Source organism: Lacerta agilis, chromosome 1, assembly GCF_009819535.1.
Source record: "Lacerta agilis isolate rLacAgi1 chromosome 1, rLacAgi1.pri, whole genome shotgun sequence".
Classification (NCBI taxonomy): Eukaryota; Metazoa; Chordata; class Lepidosauria; order Squamata; family Lacertidae; genus Lacerta; species Lacerta agilis.
Window position 1 is genome coordinate 83283936 of NC_046312.1, and position 18694 is coordinate 83302629.

An 18694-nucleotide genomic window follows, 5' to 3' on the forward strand; every position below is an offset into this window, starting at 1 on the left:
CCCCGCCTCCTCCTCTTCCTCCCCCCCCACCGCAGCTTTCCCATTGGCCCTCCCCGATCCCACCTCCTCGTCCTTTCCCGGCCTCCCATTGGCAGCGTAAAGCGCCCGCCGGTCGGGACAAGGGAGGAGGCGAGTGGGGCGGGGAGAGAGAGAGAGAGAGAGAGAAAGTGAGTGACAGACAGAGCCTGGGAAGTCGCGGCGGCGGAGGAGGCTGAGCCCCGGGTCCGGTTACTAGGGGCGACTGTCCTGGAGGTGAGCCACGCAGCCGCCGCCGGGAAAGGGATGGCCGGGTGGGGAGGACGGGGACGTGGGCCTTGTCCTGGAATCCCCGCCGCGCCGCCTCCCTCCTGCTTCCTAAGTAAACAACCTCCGAGGAAGGCCCCTCCCGGCCCGGCTCAGCCAAAACAAAACAGCCTCGGAAGAGCTGCCTGCGGCCGCCCAAAAAGAAAGGGCCCCCCCCCGGTCCCTCTCTCCGCTGTGCCTGGCAGCGCTGCCTTTCCAACTTGGGAGGAGGGATCCGGCGAGCGAGCTGGCTCCCCTCCGGCTCAGCCCATCCCAGGGGGTGAGAGGGTTAAGGTGCAACCCAAAGGGGGCCCTCCTCACCTGGCGGAGCAGGCCGCTTCTCCCTTGATTCGCGGGCGCCGGGGGAGCAGAACCAACCCTTTCTTCGCTCTCTTTTTCCCGCCGACGCCAATCAACTCCACAAAAGGGGCCTGGAGCTGGTCCTGTTTCCGGTTGGAGAGTGTTGAGTGGAACCAGTGCCGGATTTACGCCCCCCAAAAAAGCCCCCAAATAATTTAAAAGGGGAAAAAATGGATGTACATTTCCAAAATATAAGACGAAAACAAATAAATTAAAACCCACATACAGCAACATTGTTTTGTGTTGTGTATGGACCTATTAGGTCCATAAATTACCATATAGCATATTTTCAACACAAAAAACAGCAACAATTTGTTGTTGACAGCTGGACATATAAACCGCCCCATTACCTTTAGTAGCTTAGGGCCTCAGCAAACCTAAATCTGGCCCTGAGTGGAACCAGCAGCCTCCAAAGGTCATCCTGCCAGCCAAATGGCCACATGCCCCTCGAAAGTCTATATCTCCAGTGTACATCCTGCTTTTTTCTTTTCAGGCGGGGGAAAAAGCACATTGGGGATCCAAGGCTAGAGATGCCAGTCAGATGCCCAGAGCACAGCACAAGCAGGGGGTTTCTGCTGCACTAGGGGTAGATGGAGCAGGTGAGTCTCTCTCTCTCTGTGTCACGTGCATAGGTGTTGCTTTAAGAGGGATTTATTTTGCCATTTGTTTTTGTCTGTCTGAATTGTGGTAGCTTACACACCAAGTAAGCTGGGTGTGCCCTTCCTGTAGCTGTAGGCACTGCATCTACATGAGTCAAAGTACAGGGTAAAGAAGGAGAAATATCTAAGAATGGGTGTGGTTGTTTTTATTTTCAAAAGTGGCAAGAATATATGTACATGGTCTGAATGAAGAAAAATCATTTGATAGGCTGTTACAGTATCCCAAGGATCCTTTAATCCAAGTGTGGGGTGAAACTATGTAGTAGTCCATGGGTGAATCGCTGATTTATGGTTGACCTGCTGGATGGTAGAATTCTTGCCAAGAACGTGGGAGTAGGCTAACTCTGTTCTTATCCAACAATGCATGTCTTATCTACTAAGGCAAGAGTGGATATGTTGGATCGCTAGTTAAAAAGAAAGAGAGAAGAGGTCACACATGACTGTAGTCCGCTTGTGTTCTAGTCATGACAGACAGTTAAAATTTCTAAATAGCCTAAATGATTGTGCTGTAGAACATTTGGTCATGGAACTTATCTGAGAGGCTACCCTGAACTTACTCCTAAGTGGTGCCAGAACTATGTGTGATATTTAAGGGTTGTTGAACTAGTTGGAAACAGTGATCAGAGAGTTATCAAATTCAACATTTATGTAAGCAGAGTAGATAATTGCTAGATGTCCAACAGAGTCACATTTGACTTCAAAAAAATGAAACCTCAAAAATGAAATTATTGGTTGAAAGTCAAGTTGAAAGGGAAAGACCAGAGGGTCAAATGTCTCCCAAGCATATTGGTGTTATTCAAAATCACAAGAATAGAAGCGTAGCTAGAATGTATACTGCAAGTCAGGGAAGATGCTGGTGTAATAGAAGCAGGGAAACTGTTACAGGCAATAAGGCTTCTTCCTTCCTTTCACAAAATGGGAGGTCTTGCTCAGTTAAGGAGAACAAAATGGAACACATACTTGCAAAACAAATTCAAAAAAGAAAGTAAGTTTTGAGGAGCATATAGCTAAAAACATTAAGATCAACAATAGAAAATAATATTAAAAGTGTTTGTGACAAATGTGAAAAGGGAAAATTATGTGCCAAGGATTCTGTCTGTCACATCCCAAAATAGGATACTGTAGAGCTTGAAAAAGTGTGGAACAGGTAAACCAAAAACATTGGCTAATTTTTTTAGTTTTTTAAAAAGGTGACTAAAGTGGGAAATAAAATTATACAGGATGTGAAGCAAGTGGATAGAGAGAACTTTCCTCTTGCTCTGTAATAGTGCTGGAACCTAAGGCCATTCAGTGAAGTGGGAGATTCAGGACTGATAAAGGGAAGTACTTCAAACACCTGCAAAATTGAAATTTGTTACGATAGGATGTAGTTAAAGCTGTAAACTTAAAGAGTTTTTAAAAAGGATTTGACAAATTCATGGGGATATATACTACCACCTGGATCAGAGGCAGCAGGCCACAGAATACCAGTTGTAGGGGGAACAGCAGCAGAAGAACAACCCTGAGTAATCACCCCCTTTGCCTTTCTTTTTCTCTAGCAAGTTGCTATGTGACAGGAACCTTAATGATTAAATAACTAAAAATGCTGAGTTGCAATGATGATGAGACTAAAAGACAGTGACAATGAAATGGTTACTGAATGCAAACCTCAAAAACTTAGATCCTTTTCTTGATCCCTGGAGACAGAAGAACGGTCAACCCGAGAGAGAATCTCTCTTGATTACACTCCCTCACGTACATACACCTCCCAGAAGGGTAGATTCTCCCACTGATAATTGCCTTTCACTCCACTCTTTGCACACCACCTAGATGTCACTAAAATCCTCCTCATTATATCCTTGTATGTGCCAGACTAGAGATCTCCAGACCTTACTTTAGGGTAGTTTGAGCATCGGTCTGTGTCTTCAGTCACCCCTCCAACAACTGTCCATGCAACTCTACGTCACTTTCAAGGTACACCTTTAACGCAGTGCTGGGTGCCAGATCAAGAAGCCTGGTAAGGGTTCTGTCACCCAGTAGCATGAAGTTTGGTTCCCCAAAGAGCTGAAGTCACAAGGGCATAGAATTCCTGGCCCTAGTTTTGGTCTTGGTCTTGGTGTTTTTCATACTTGCATCCACAGAGCTGCAGGAATATCTCATCTGAGCCTTTGGCAAATTCCCTCTTATCTTCCCAGAGTCCCATAACTCCACCACTTAATTTTAAAAACAAAATCAAAAATTGTTTCCAGTAGCACCTTAGAGACCAACTGAGTTTGTTCCTGGTATGAGCTTTCGTGTGCATGCACACTTCTTCACTTAATTTTACACCTTGTAGCATAGGAACTCTCGCTTTTCTCTAGACTAGAAGTTTGAATGTGTTAGAATATTGGCTTTAAAATGCACCTTTGAGTTTTCATGTATGTTGTGCTGTACTATGAATCTGTTTTGAAAATGCAGTTGAATGCATGCATACACACACAGGTTCTCAGATACACAAGAGCATATGACTGTGGTACTGTGGGAACAGGATACTAGACTAGATAAAGTTTTTTTTTTGTTCTCTTTTTTCACTTTAATGTATTTTTTACTTCTGGTATAGAAAGAAAGCCAGAACATTAGCTAAAATGAAAGTGAAGCTGAAGAGAGTTCTTGTAAACCCCAGCTAGGTAGGTTTCTTTTTGTTGAAACATTGTACTTTCCTTTTTGTGTGGGGAGAGATTGATATACTTGCAACAGTATGTATCAAGTCCCTGCTCTGCCTGTTCATGAAAATGAAATTAAATGTATTTTAACAACAACAACAACAACAACAACAACAACAACTTTGTGGCAGACAACAGTTTGTAAATATGATGTAAAGCAAAGCCTCAAAACCCAGAATAGGTTTGGACAGGATGTTTCATGATCAGGCAGTGTTTCCTGCAATGCTCTCACCACCAATAATTATTTCCCACTTAATTTGTGCTGCTTTTGTCTCCTGCTACTTTCCTCTCTCCACTCTTTTCCTTCCTTGCCCTCTGCTGTTTGGTCCCCACCAAAAGCTTCCAGTTCCTTTTAAGGGTAAAACTAAAATGAAATTAGTCTCCCAACCCAACTGATGCCTTCTAGTTATGTCTTAAGTGCTACTTATTTTTTACCCTGTCTTTCCTCCCCCCCCCCTCAGAGCCTGTGTGACGTTGGATGACGCCCAGCTCAGTGACAAAATGGCTCACTTTGATACAGAGTATCAGCGGCTGGAGGCCTCGTACAATGACTCTCCCCCGGGAGAAGAGGACCTGATGGTTCACGTTGCTGAGGGCAGCAAATGTGAGTACAGTTGTGAGTGGCCAGCCTTGGGGCCAGGCACCCCACAAATCAGTGCTGATGGTGCCTGGGATTGGTGAAAGACTAATCTGAACAGGAAGTGGAATTGTGGGATTCTGGCTCTGTTTCTGGAGAAACTGCATTTGCTGTGCAGCATGTTTTCAAGCATGCCGGTTCCTGGGGAGGAGGAGAAGGCAGTTGCATTATTGTATTGCTTGTGGATTTCCCAGAGGCATGTGACTGGCCACTGTGGGACTAGACGGGCCTTTGGTCTTATGTTCTTAGTAAGTTCCCACTAAATTGAGCAAGGCTTTCTCTCTAGAAATTGTGTTCAGGGTTCAGCTGTAAACTTTTGTTCTTAAAATATTGGGCTTGGGTGGGGTCATGGGATGCTGTATCACAGCTCCCTCTCCCTCTGGCTTCTTTCTGTCCTGTGAGACCTGCTGTGTTGAATTTTAGGATTCTTTTTTCACTTTGTCTGTCTTATAGCTCCCTGGCACCACATTGAGAATCTGGACCTCTTTTTCTCTCGCATATCCTTACCTGTAGGGCAGGAATGGTTGTATCCCAGCTGTCAGGATTGGGGGTGGGGCTCGGTTGCAGCAGAGCTGGGAACCCTTTACAAGGTTCCTTGTGGCCCATTAAACACTCCAAGAGGCAAGGGACCTTTCAGTATCAATTCAGGAACAAAGGATAGCATAATCAAGAACCAGCCTCTGGAACCCATACAGGTTTACAGGCCAGACAGCAACAAAAGCAATACTAGAAGATTTGCAATCACCCCCTCAAATGGAATTCTTTATGGCAGAAAGTTACTGACTCTTTCCTCCTGATGGTGGCTAATCGTGACTTATAGCATGGCAGGTTGAACTGGAAAAGGAGATGCTTCTTGCTAATGGGAGACTAGTCTCTGGTGAAACTAAGGGTGGGTAAAAAAGGTAAAGGTACCCCTGACCGAGGGTGGGTACTGCAACCAATATTCTGAGCAATTCTCTTTGACTGTACCCCTCACGTCTATAACCTGCACCAGAAGAATGGCTTCACCTGTATGCTCATCAGTGAGATCTTTGAATTAATGTGAGTATGAACTCCATGTCTCTTCCAGTAAAACAGGATTGGAAGTGGACATTCATTGTATTTCCATGGGCACCTTGCCAGAGGTGGAAAAAAGAGTTCTGGTTTTATTCTGGAACTAGTGATCCTTCCCTGGCCCCAATTCTCTGCCATTCAGGTTGATAGGAAAACAAATCCTACTCCTGATTCTCTTTATGCAAGATGTCTCTGGTATGAAGGATTCAGACAGCTGGTGCCTTTTGCTGGCCCAGATAATTTGAAGATGGGAGCGGGGAAGGCTGAGTGCCTCCTAGTGTGACACATCTTCCCTTCTCACAGGCAGTTCATCTTTGTTGTGGCCTTCACCACATTCCTTGTCAGCTGTGTTGACTACGATATCCTGTTTGCAAACAAGCTGGTGAATCACAGCCAGCATTCCAGTGACCCCGTCAAGGTGACCCTGCCAGATGCCTTCCTGCCTCCCAATGAGTGCAGTGCCAGGTAAAATTAGCAAGGACTATTCTTTCCTAAATTTGACCACATTCTAGCCCATCCTGGATGTGGAAGATCCTCTACTTTGCATTTTAAGTCACACACAGTCATAGCTGTAGGCTCGGAAATGTAGTTCTTGCAAGGTGAGCATTGCTGTCAAAACTGCTTTCAGATGTTTGCTTCTATATCTGCCAAATCTGGGGTCTCCAATGTTAACCTAATCTCAGTGATAAAGTTGGGCCCTTGACGAGCCAGCTGGACTTTTAATATACTAGACAATCTTTGGACCCTCAGTGTCTTGTGGATTAACTGTGAGAGAAAGCTTTGTGTTCACATTTGTAGCTGTACCCATCTTCTCTCAGATTGTCCAGCCCAGTTGCCCATTAGTACAGTTTAATGCATCTCAGCACTGCATAGCCTTGCACCCACCTGAAGTGCCTGAATTCTAGCAATCTGAGAAGGAGGAGTTGGCACATGCTTTGGAAAGAACTGTAACAACCAGAAGGGAGGTAGCTGCGTCTTCCTTTCTGTGAGTCCATCTTTCTCATAGGATCCAGGCCAATGGCTTTCTCATCTCTGTCCTGGTGATTGCGGGGGTCTTCTGGATCCATCGGCTGATTAAATTCATCTACAACATTTGCTGCTATTGGGAAATCCACTCTTTTTACATCAATGCTCTCAAGATTCCCATGGTAAGCTGCTGTGGTCTGGGAACTGTTAGACATGCATGCACAAATCTACATACTGTGCTATACTGTGCTATTGATAGGGAATGTTGACACCTTAGCAATATAGTTCTGATTACCTGATTACAAGCAAATCAGTACTGCCATATCCTGCCACCACTTTTTTTTGGCGACCTTCCCAGGAGCATTTGACTGACTGTTACTGGAGACAGAACGCTGGACCAACATGACTTTTGGTTTGACCCAGAATAACATTTGGGTTGATCCTGCAATTCAGTTCTTAGAGTCTCATGTTCTTTTTAAAGCAGTCAGAAGCCTGCAGATAAGACCTGTTGCTTCTTCTCCTTTAAGAGAAAAATCTTCCACTCCCAAATCCTCCTCTGTCCCTTACTGCCCTTCCTCCAGAGTTGTATACTGCTGCTGATCTTTCTGGTCTGCTGCTAATCCCATGGATGCTCAATCTGACTTGCTTGGTTGAGTGGCAGGGCTAGTATGTTCTGCAGCTGCCATTGTCTGGTTTGCCAGTGTTTGTTATTTGGTCCTTGCCCAAGAGTGTTAGAAGTTGAGTCTCTGGGAAACAAATTCCCTTCCCCTTTTTCAGGAGCGGGGAAAGTTTTGGTTTGTTAAATTTGTTAAGTCACTTTATCTTTTCCAAGACAACTCAAAGCAACAATCAATCAACCAAATGGACAAAAAAAAAACCCATCCCCAGATACATTAAAACCATGGGGCGGGGGGAGAAATACATTAAAAACCTACCCACTTCTAAAAGGCCACAGATAGTTAAAGGCCAAAGCCCTGGATATGGAGGAAAGTTTTTGCCTGGCACATAAAGATATATAATGATGGCGCCAGGTGAACCACTCTGTGGAGAGCATTCCAGAAATGGGGAGCCACCAAAGAAAAGGCTCATCTTCATGTTGCTTCCCTCTGGACCTCTTGAGGGGGGAACATGAAGAAGCACTTTAGATGATGACTGCAGGGTCCAGGTTAGTTCATGTGGGGAGAGATGGTCCTTGAGGTATTGTGGTCCTGAGATGTTTGAGGCTTTATATGTCAAAATTGGGCCCAGAAACTAATTGGCAACCAGTGCAGTCAGGCCAAGATTGGTGTTACATCCTCAAACTGTCCTGCCTTGATGAGAAACCTGGCCACTGAATTCCGCAACAGCTGAAGTTTCCGAAATGTCTCGGAGGCAGTCCCATGTGCATTGCAGTATAATCTAACCTAGAAGTTGCCAGAGCATAGACAAGAGAATTTAGGCTATCCCTGTCCAGATAGCGGCACAGCTGGGCCACCAGCCGAAGCTGATGGAAAGCACTCCATGCCACTGAGGCCACCTGAGCCTCAAGTGACAGCAATGGATCCAGAATTATCCCCAAGTTGTGTACCTGCTCCTTCAGATGGAAGTGTATCCTCATCAAGAGGATTAGCCTTGTCACAGCACTAACCTCACCATCCCTCTCTTTGCCTGCAGTCCAATTTGCCCTACTACACATGGCAGGAGGTGCAGGCACGGATTGTCCAAATCCAGAAGGAACACCAGATCTGCATCCATAAGAAGGAGCTGACAGAACTGGACATCTACCACCGCATCCTGCGTTTCAAGAACTACATGGTGGCCATGGTGAACAAGTCGCTATTGCCTATGCGCTTCCACCTTCCCCTACTGGGCGATACAATCTTCTATACGCGTGGCCTCAAGTACAACTTTGAGCTCATCTTCTTCTGGGGCCCTGGCTCACTCTTTGAGAATGAGTGGAGTCTCAAGGCCGAGTACAAGCGAGGCAGCAACCGCCTGGAGCTGGCTGAAAAGCTGGGCACCCGCATCCTCTGGATTGGCATTGCTAATTTTCTGCTCTGTCCGCTCATCCTCATCTGGCAGATCCTCTATGCCTTCTTCAGCTACACAGAGATTCTGAAGCGAGAGCCAGGAAGTTTGGGGGCTCGTTGCTGGTCCCTCTACGGCCGCTGCTACCTGCGGCACTTCAACGAGCTGGACCACGAGTTGCACTCACGCCTCAGCAAGGGCTACAAGCCAGCCTCCAAGTACATGAACTGCTTCATTTCACCTCTGTTCACTGTTGTGGCTAAGAATGTGGCCTTCTTTGCTGGCTCCATCCTCGCTGTCCTCATTGCCCTCACAATTTATGATGAAGACGTGCTTGCTGTGGAGCATGTCCTCACCACAGTCACCATTCTGGGTGTGGCTGTCACTGTCTGCAGGTGAGTTGAGATTGGCTGCAAACAGAAGGGTTTTTGTTTTTGTTCTCTTGAGTCTTGGCATCAACGGGGTGGTTGCCATTACTGTGAGGAGCACCCAATCAGAGAATTGACAGGCGGAAATTAAAAGCATTCTGCTGACCAAAAATTGCATAAGCTACAAAAGTTTTTCTGCTATGTCTCCCACTGAGGAAGTTACTGGGAGATGAATTACCTGTGCTGCCTTTTCCTTCTGTTTAAAAAATCCAAAGAACCTCTGTGATGCAATTGTGGTGCTTGTTTTTGGTTTCTGCCTTTTCCTTCTGTGGCAATGGTAGCTAGGACACTTGAGGAAATTAATTAAGCTTAACAACCCATGTCTTTCAGCTCTGCAAAACAGTTTGCTTCCATGGTTTTATGATCTCAGTGATGGTGGTGCCTTGGAGTTGTTTAAACTGTGACATCTGCAATGAGAGGGCCCCTGGGATGGTCCGAGGCAAAGCCTGGTTTTTCTAGAATAGTGCAACCGTAGACTTACCTTTCAGTTTTTGCCTGGATCAAGCAAGGACAGAGCTTCTATCTGTCCATGAAGAATGTGCCAGGCACTGCTTGAAGGTAATACTCTGGGGCGAGTCACAAACTAGGGTAAGCAGACAGAAATGGAAAAGAAAGAGTTGGAAACATCAGCTCAGCTTGTTATCTGAGAGATGAAACAAAGGTGGGTTTGGTATAGCAGGTATAGCTGCTGGTTAAACAGTTAGCTGTGCTGTATATTGATGTGCAGTAAAAATCAACCTGACACTTCCTATGTTGTAACTGATAGTTGATCAGCTTCTGACATTTTAGATTGATGTAACCTGCCACTGACTTAATGTCAGTGAAGACCAGTAGTTGAATAGGGGTCTTAAGAAATCCAGAATCTAGGAATTTGGCCGATCACTGAGTCTGTGAGGAATTGTTGCAAGGTTGCTTTAGGGGCAAAGAGGCATCACACATTTTATTATCCTTTTATCAAAGGCTGCAGTCTAAACAGTTCTGTACTGCAAATAAGGATATAAATAAGTGCAGAAATGTGTGAAATTATCATCTTCCTCCACAGTGAACCAGTTCGTTAAAGCTGAACCTGCTATATCTGACCCATAAATAGTTTATCTCATTACACTCCTCTGTGTTCATCTTTCCATGAAGAGGGAACCCTGGGGCTGGGGACCGCTAGAACATAAGGTGCCTGTCTGCTTGCTTTTATGAAGGAATGTAGCTCTCCTTGACACCTGCCCCATCTGTCCTGCAGATCCTTCATCCCAGACCAGCACCTGGTCTTCTGCCCAGAGCAGTTGCTTCGGGTGATTCTGGCACACATCCACTACATGCCTGACCACTGGCAGGGCAACGCGCACCGCTATGAAACCCGAGATGAGTTCGCCCAGCTCTTCCAGTACAAGGCGGTGAGGTGGGGCAGGGTAGGGTGGGAGGAAATCGTATAAGAGCTGCCCTTTGCACAGACCCTGACTAGATCCAAGCATGTATTGTCCGTAGAGTTCCCCCCAAAATGGGGGAGGTTCTCTGACCCCAGGGCATGTGGGAGGAAAGAATCACTGGTATTTCCCCCAGTTATTCTCCCCAGTGCCTGCAATCATCTCTTGAGGCTGTGCTGTGGTTTCACAAGCGATGCACACCTGTGCAGTTGTTGAATTTAATGCCTTTGTCTCCTTTACTTAAGGTGTTCATCCTGGAAGAGCTGCTTAGCCCCATTGTGACTCCCTTGATCCTCATCTTCTGTCTGAGGCCCAAAGCTCTGGAGATAATTGATTTCTTCCGCAACTTCACTGTGGAGGTGGTGGGCGTGGGAGATACCTGCTCTTTTGCCCAGATGGATGTGCGGTGGCATGGACACCCTGCGGTAGGTCCCAGTGAGGAGCAGCATCATGGACCCGACACGCTTTGCCATGTCCTGCGTCACAAACACCCTGCAGTGCCCCTGTCCTGCCCCAGTATGCAGCTGTGTTGCTGCTTGCAGGTCAGGTCTGCAGTGCCCTTGTGTCTGCTGGCTGCTCCTAGTCCCATTGAAGCAGCTGCATGGTATGCACAAAACACCCTGTCCCTCTCTTGTTTTGCAGTGGATGTCAGCCGGGAAGACGGAGGCTTCCGTTTACCAACAAGCCGAGGATGGCAAGACGGAGCTGTCCCTCATGCACTTTGCTATCACCAACCCACACTGGCAACCTCCTCGGGAGAGCACAGCTTTCATCGGCTTGCTTAAGGAACGTGTGCACCGCGACAGCAGCCTGGCTCTGGCCCAGCAGGCTGTCCTGCCTGACAATGCCCTGTTCACCTCCATTCAGTCCTTGCAGTCAGAATCAGAGGTATTGGGAACTAGTATGTGGTAGAACAGGACATAATCCTGGTTTATCATAGGGAGAGATGTGGAGTGAACTGTTTCTTTTTTGTGGGATGTGGATAATGTTTCTATGTGGGCTTCTGGGCTCAGTGTGGAGTCATTTGAGTGCCATGGTAGTGTGGCTGGCACTGTCTCATTGTGACCTAATTAGACTACCTTTCTCTTGCAAGCATGCTACTTCTGCTTCCTGTTATCTCTTCAGCAAAACAAAATCGAAAATTCTTTCTAGTAGCACCTTAGAGACCAACTGAGTTTGTTCCTGGTATGAGCTTTCGTGTGCATGCACACTTCTTCAGATTCTTCAGCAAAAGTTAGTCATACTCTCCTAAAAGTTGGCACCTTCAGAGTCTCCACGTTCGACCCATCCTCTCTCCCCACTCCTTTATTTCCCAGTTCCTTTTCCTAGGGTATCTTACTGCATTTCTTTCTGTATATTTTTATTGTGAAAGTTTTAAGCTTACTGAAGACTCAAAGGTTGCAAAATGGAATTGTGATGAATCAATGAGATTCCTATTGATATGAATTGATATTGGAATCAATATGATTCAATAAGATGCACAAATAACACTCAAATGTAAATAAAGTCAGACATAAATAAGCAACATCCCTCTCACCCACCCCTAGAAGGTCCTTGGTGTCTCATAGTTACATTATTTCAATTTCACTTATCCAACTACAATCAAAAACCTAAGGTCCTTTGTGTTTAGGATCTCTTAATGTGATTAACAATCCCCTTCTCACTGAATCACTTGTCTTTCGTATAAGAAAGTCCCCCAACACCTGTAGCATCTTCTCTTCCAAATGTCACCATTTAGAAAGCATTTGAATTGCTGGGGGCTGGAGATGGGTTGGCTAATTTACAAAATGTGGAAAGAATTCAGGACCCCCATTGTAAAGACAGAGGTGAAGTTTTTTATTTCTATTATTTAATTTCTAGACCACTCTTCATCCAAGAATCACAGGGTGGTTTGCAAATTTCAGTTGTGGTGAAGCATTGAATGTAGATAGATGGGGCAGGCCTTGGATCTTCCTGCCTGTGTCACACCTCCCTCCTCTGTTCTCTCCCTGCAGCCACACAGCCTGATTGCCAATGTGATTGCAGGCTCCTCAGTCCTGGGCTACCAGGCAGCCCGTGATGGGCAGGCCTCGCGGCATCTCTCGGCTGTGTCTGAGGTGGCATCTGCCCTGCGTTCTTTCTCTCCTCTTCAGTCAATGCAGACGGCCCACAGGAGTTCCCACACAGAAGGTTCCCAACATCGGGGTCCTGGCACAATGGCAGGCTCAGGGTAAGGAGCTGCATGTTGTAAGGGGCTAGAGGAAAAAGGCTAGAATTGAGCACCTCACCAGCACTTTACCCAGAGTGCTCTGGGGAATATTTCATGAGGCTTTTCCCAGCACAGGTATACATTACTGTGTGTTAGAGCAGGAGGCAGCCTCCTAGATGTGCCTTTGAAGCAGCAGCAAGAGCTTTTTATGCCTTTTATTACCTCCCTCCTATTGGACTCCCACTTCCCATCAGTGCCAACTAGCATGGCCAGTGGCAAAGAATGGTCACAAGCTCCCCACCCTTGACTTAGAGTTTCCTTGTGTTTGGAGCTGAGGTTATGAGGGATGGCAGAAAGCTATCCAGTTCTACAAGGCTGCCCAAAAGATTGCTGTGTGTTCTAAATACACACTTTGAAATCCTTTTAGTTAGCGGGCTACAGCGGTGATATGGTTGATGTCACCCTTTCTAGGCTCAGACTCGGGGGGGGGGGGAGCTGCTGCAGTCATACTATTGGGGCGTGGAGTGGCAAGAAGGTGCCTTCTGGACTCCAAAGCACTCTTTCTAACACACATTGACTTGACTCTTCTCTCCATATTGGCTTGCAGGGTTGATGCCAGGACAGCTAGTTCTGGCAGTAGTGCCTGGGAGGGCCAGCTTCAGAGCCTGATCCTTTCAGAATATGCCTCTACTGAGATGAGTCTGCATGCACTTTACATGCATGAGGTGAGCTGAGCATCAAGAATCATGCAGGCCTTTGCAATGGGCCCTGAAGGTTCTGCGTAGACCTGCATATTGAGACATGTGTACCTGAATGAGCGCAGCAAAGGAGGATCAAATAGGCCTCTGTACTGTGATATAGCTCCGAACCTAACAGATAGGCCCTTCATTATACAGAAATCTGGCTGGAAGCAAAGGCCCCCTTCACTGGGCAATTTGTTGGGCAATTTATGACAATTTGTGCATATCTGAACATGAGTGGAGAGTATATAGGCTTGCAGGATGTGAGCGAGACGTGCATGGATGCAGGTGACGATTTGCATAGACCTGTGTAAAAACATGTGAAATTTAGGCTGTAAGTGTGATATTTATGTGGAAGCCTGTGATACTTGGATTGTATCAGGTCCCAAACTGGGCTTACTTGGGACACACGTCAATGTCACCATAGGGTTCTAGTTGGCTGCCCATTAATACTCCCTGCCATTCTCACAGTTACACAAGCAGCATGCCCAGTTGGAGCCTGAGCGGCACTTGTGGCACCGGCGAGAGAGTGATGAGAGTGGTGAAAGCGCCCAGGAGGAGCCCGATGCTCATCAGGGCACCCCAAGCAGTGCCATTCCCCGCTCAGCCAGCTATCCTTTTGCCTCGCCTCGCCAGGCTGGAGATGAGACAGCTGCTCTGCAAGCCGGCTTCCAGCGCCGATATGGTGGTGTCTCAGGTATGTTTCAGGAATGCCAAACTCACAGTGCTTCCATATTCCTTAGCCAGAAAAGGCTTTATTTCCTGCCAAACCCTGCACATACGCATGCTGGCATTTCTTGTTACTACAGGGCAACTAGAGACAAAGATTAGATATCAGTCTGACATGCTGCTTGGCAGTTTTAGTGAACCCTTTTGATGACATGGCCAGTGCGTCATATGTAAGAGGCAAGCCTTAACCTGTGCTGCCTACACTCTCAGATTGCCTCAAGGCCAACCTCAGTGCCTTCACTCCTTGCTGGTCAGCAGAGGTATAAGCAAGTGCTTGCAGTCAGGTTTGGAGCACTGGCTAGCAGTGCAACAAGAGTGGCATTATGAGTTTGGGAAGTTCAAAAATCCATTTTGCTTTCATTGCTGCCATTTCAGAAGGCACCATTTTCTCTGTGATTGGGCTCTCATTTTCTTTAGTTTCGATTTCCAGAAGGCTCAATTTTCTTTGGTTATGAATTTCCAGAAGGGCAACCATGTCAGTCCATGAAAGCATGTGGTACCTTAAAGACTTAATTTATGACATATTAATACCTCATCAGATGGAGTAGACTATGGTTCATAATAAATTTATTAGTCTTTAAGGTGCCACAAGACTCTTCGTTGTTCTGGTCATGAAGCTATCAATATACTTATTTCTTTCAACAAGGGACATGGCCAAAGCTGGCAGGATAGGGTGTTGCTTAATGGACTTGGTTAGAGGAGCAGGTGGGAGCAAAGAGACCAAGAGTACTTGCAAGATATTATATTTCCACTTACGCCGCTGCTTCCCAGCTACTGTATTTGTGTTGGGTGGCTGGTAATGGGGAACAGAGCGGACTGGAAGCCCCAAACAGATTTTGCAGCAAATTGATCTCATTTAACTTTAACTTTACCCCATCCGGTGGTTTTCTTTTCCTCTTTGTTTTCCCACAGACCCTGGCATGGTGCACAGAGCCCCATCACACTTCGCTCGGCTGCCACTTGGGGGGTGGGCTGAAGATGGCCAGACTGCTCGGCACCCAGAGCCTGTGCCAGAGGAGAGCTTGGAAGATGAGTTGCCACCTCAGATACACAAGGTACAGCCTGGTTGATACTTGGGCATTGGCAATGGCTGTGTCATGAAACCAGAGTAATCTGCAGTCTCTTTATGCAGCTATATGTATTACTGCACTATCATCACCAGGAACTACCTGGCCAAAGACTAGTTAGTACAAAAATAATTTGATTTTGTGTTTGGGAAGGCTCTACTGATACAAACTAGGCGGGCTTTCAGGAACTCATACACAAAGCAGACCAAATAAATCAGGAAAGCCTTTCCTGTAAACTGCCCCATGTTCCTTGGATGAAGGGAGAAATTTAAATTTATAAATTAAAGCAAGCCATGTTTGGTTAGACTCCCCCCCCCCAAAAAAAATGTGTCATCTCAGGGTAAGAGGGAAGAGAGTAATATGAGAAGTTGAGAGAGTAAGGTATGGAGGGACAGAGCAATGCCAGGCACTCTGTGAAAGATCTCTAGCTTCAGTGTGTTAGCCACACACAAAAGAAGGCTGGGGGCATTTTCTGCCTTGGAAAGGGGAATTTCAGTATATGCAGCATTTCTTCCCCTCCATCAGTTGTAGCTGTCAAAATGTTCTCTTCCATATGGCTTTTAAAGGTGGAGGATCCTTATTCTCCTTTGCATGTAGTCAACTGATATTGGTAAATGGCCTACAACTTGCTTAAAAATAAATACTGAAAGTTTCAGGAGGTGGGATCTTTGTTTGGCACAAAATCTGGAGTATTCAGAGCTTTGCTTTGACCAAGTCTTTCTCCTCACTGTCCCCCTTCCAAAATAACTTCCTTTGCCTTACCAATCCCTTCCAGGTGTAGCTGTGAAGGCTGAAGATCCTGTGTGGGCTTCACATCGGGGGCCCGCCTCAGCTGGTGGGACATTGGGTTACCCTGCCCTACAAGGTGTGGGTTGGCTCAGGTCTCCATGTCCTGGACGTCAGTGCCAGAGTGAGGAAGGTGTGAAGACAACAGTGCCTTCATCGTGGGTGGAACTCTATCCAGACATGCATCATGCCGGTGGCATGCTAGTTGGGCATGGGCTGGATGTGTGTGTGATTACATATATTTGTCCGTGTCTGCATCCGTGTCGTCCATGTTGGAGAACCACCCGAGACTTGCACAGAATGCCACGGAGCACACTACAGTGCAGGAGACTGGCATCCACGCTTGCCCTGCCTGAAATGTCCTGTAGCAGCAGAAGGAGGACCTGCTGTGTGGACCCCCTTTCAGAGGCAGGAAGAGCTGTACTACTATCCAGACTACAACGTGTAATTAAAGATGCAATCAGGCGATAGATTTGGACTCAGGAAAAGAAGGGCTGCAAGAGATTATTTTTGTAATGGGAATGGGGCACAGGCTTCCTCCTGTGGCAGAGCCTGACTTGGATAGAAGCTTTTCACACACTAGAAGGGTGCATATCTTCCTCCCTGCTTTACCATTCACTCACAAACTTTGAAGCCAAGCCAAAAGAGGCACTCTTGCAGTGCCATCACCACTCATGCAGCAGGATTTTGTCTTCCTGTGGGCACAAATGATTCTACTGTTTGGGGCCATGTTTCTTTCACATCTCTCTTGCTGTATCAAAGCACAGGCTTAGCAGGGTATTGCTTCACAGCCCGTACCAGGGTTTGCTTGAGGCAATATCTGAAATGACCAAAGTCTCCTTCAAACTTACCAAATGGCACCCAGCTCCAGACCGATGGCTCCATTCTGAGGAAGCCCCTTGCTCTCACCTTGTTCATCCTGCTAGGATTTAGAATCAAATATGAGGCTCTGCCCCAGGTGCTGTACTTGTGGGTATGAGGGATGGGTGGAGGAAGGCGATACTTGTCTGTCCCCACCCCCATCATTCTATTTAAATATTTCCCAGATTCCCGATACACTGTTTGGGTTCTTCTCCAAGCTGGTGCTGCCCTCCTTGTGATGTCTCTTTTCTATGGATGCCTTAATGGTAAGCATCCAGATCTTGTGGAAGTGCCAGCAAGAGAAGAGTTCCTATATGCCAAATATATTACCTGTCACAATCTTAAGAACTGGGGTGGGCTTCAGGTTCTTGTAGAAAGGACTGAACCTCTCGCCTGGCTAGACAAGGCGTTCTCTTGAACAGTCTAAGAAGCTCTGCTGGTTCCCCCACTTTATTACTAAAGAACACCATGCCATCGGCTCCACTGTTTTCCTCTAATTCTTATGGGCTATCTGGTCTTAGCACAACAGCAAAAAAAAATTATGGTTTGCATAGCAAACATCACAAAGAATACTTTCCAGACTGCCCAGTGGAAGCATTGCATCCCAAGAGGGTGTGGTACAATCCAGCCAATCATTGCATAGGGTAATGCTAGCACTCTCATCAGAGCTACAGGTCCCAATATGTCTTGGTTAACCCTGTGGTTTTTACTCCTTTCTCTTCTCTGTGGGGCCATTTTTTTTTACAGTGGCTGTTGCAACCTCCAGTAGCTGCTTGTCAAAGCTCCTGTTGTTCATAGGAAAAGCAGTTTGCCATTACTGTCCCAGATAAAATATGCATCCTTCCACTCTGTGGGCACAAGCCTGGTTGCATGGAGATCCCTATATGGCATTGGAACTGACATTGTAGGTCTTGGGAGCCAGGACTCTTGGGATTTCTTTGCTTCTTTGCCCTCTTTCAGAATTGAAGAGATTATTTGCACTCAGCAATGAACTGATTACAGCTGGTAGTTCACCTGCTCTAGAAAGGAGATTATGCCCGAAAAGGATACTGTACTTCCCCACTCCCTAACCTAGTTTAACAAAAGGGTGGTCATTGGTGTTGTGGGGTACATGCTATGAGGGAAGTTTGTGAGCAGCAGCTTCAAGCTGTCAGTAGTTTAGATGTATGGCTGGTGCTGGGATTTCCCCCAGTTCTTCAGATTACTGGTACATTTTAAGGAATTCAAACAACTGATGGTAAAATATTAATTTGCTGTCTTTCCTGCAAAATACACATCCCCTGGAGTGTAGAAAGAATAGCTGCATAGACTGCAACTTTGATCAGTGCTTGTTATGTACTGTTGGGATGGGGAACCTGTAGTTTGTCAAACTTTACTATATTACAACTCCTATCATCCCTGACCATTGAGCATGATGGCTGGAGCTGATGGGATTTGGAGTCCAACAGAATCTGGAAAACTACAGGGTCACAGTCCCTGCACTACAGCGATCAGCTGCAGAGCAGCCCCATTGGCAGAGATGAGCCTACTGCATCCTAGTGGAAATGTTACTGTACCCCTGGTCTAGCAGTGAACAAAGGGAGTGTACTCAGCTAAAACATGGGGTGGGTGGGAATTCTAGCTGTCATGTATTATGCTTGTCTTGATTTTGCCCCCATCTATTTGTGCATGGTACAGCCACCTGTGGCCTCCTGTTTCATTTGTGACACTAGAGGCTGGCCTGTGAGTTATGTGGAGCACTGCAAATGGTTTGTAAAACAGAGCTTATGTCTGACATCCTGTACAGTACCGTATCTACTGAATAAAGAGGGGTGTTCCATTCTTTGATGGCT

General features: G+C 46.4%; 1 protein-coding gene across 1 annotated transcript; it reads left to right on the forward strand.

Moving 5' to 3' along the window:
- Nucleotides 1–140: 140 nt before the first annotated feature.
- On the forward strand, nt 141–18694 carry ATG9A (autophagy related 9A). The gene is made up of 16 exons (XM_033160260.1): nt 141–252; nt 1136–1241; nt 4444–4586; nt 5073–5116; nt 5596–5660; nt 5976–6137; nt 6679–6820; nt 8292–9040; nt 10308–10461; nt 10737–10916; nt 11134–11379; nt 12486–12700; nt 13287–13404; nt 13891–14116; nt 15061–15203; nt 15991–18694. The coding sequence occupies exons 3-16, from the start codon at nt 4484–4486 to the stop codon at nt 15994–15996; spliced, it is 2553 nt and encodes an 850-aa protein (XP_033016151.1). The 5' UTR covers nt 141–252; nt 1136–1241; nt 4444–4483; the 3' UTR covers nt 15997–18694.

What these genes read in the sequence shown, in the direction of transcription:
- ATG9A (XM_033160260.1), top strand. Translation starts at nt 4,484, where the DNA reads ATGGCTCACTTTGATACAGAGTATCAGCGGCTGGAGGCCTCGTACAAT. An exon ending in CGTTGCTGAGGGCAGCAAAT is followed by an intron (nt 4,587 to 5,072) that starts GTGAGTACAGTT and finishes TCTGTCTTATAG; the next exon opens with CTCCCTGGCACCACATTGAG. An exon ending in CCCAATGAGTGCAGTGCCAG is followed by an intron (nt 6,138 to 6,678) that starts GTAAAATTAGCA and finishes TCTTTCTCATAG; the next exon opens with GATCCAGGCCAATGGCTTTC.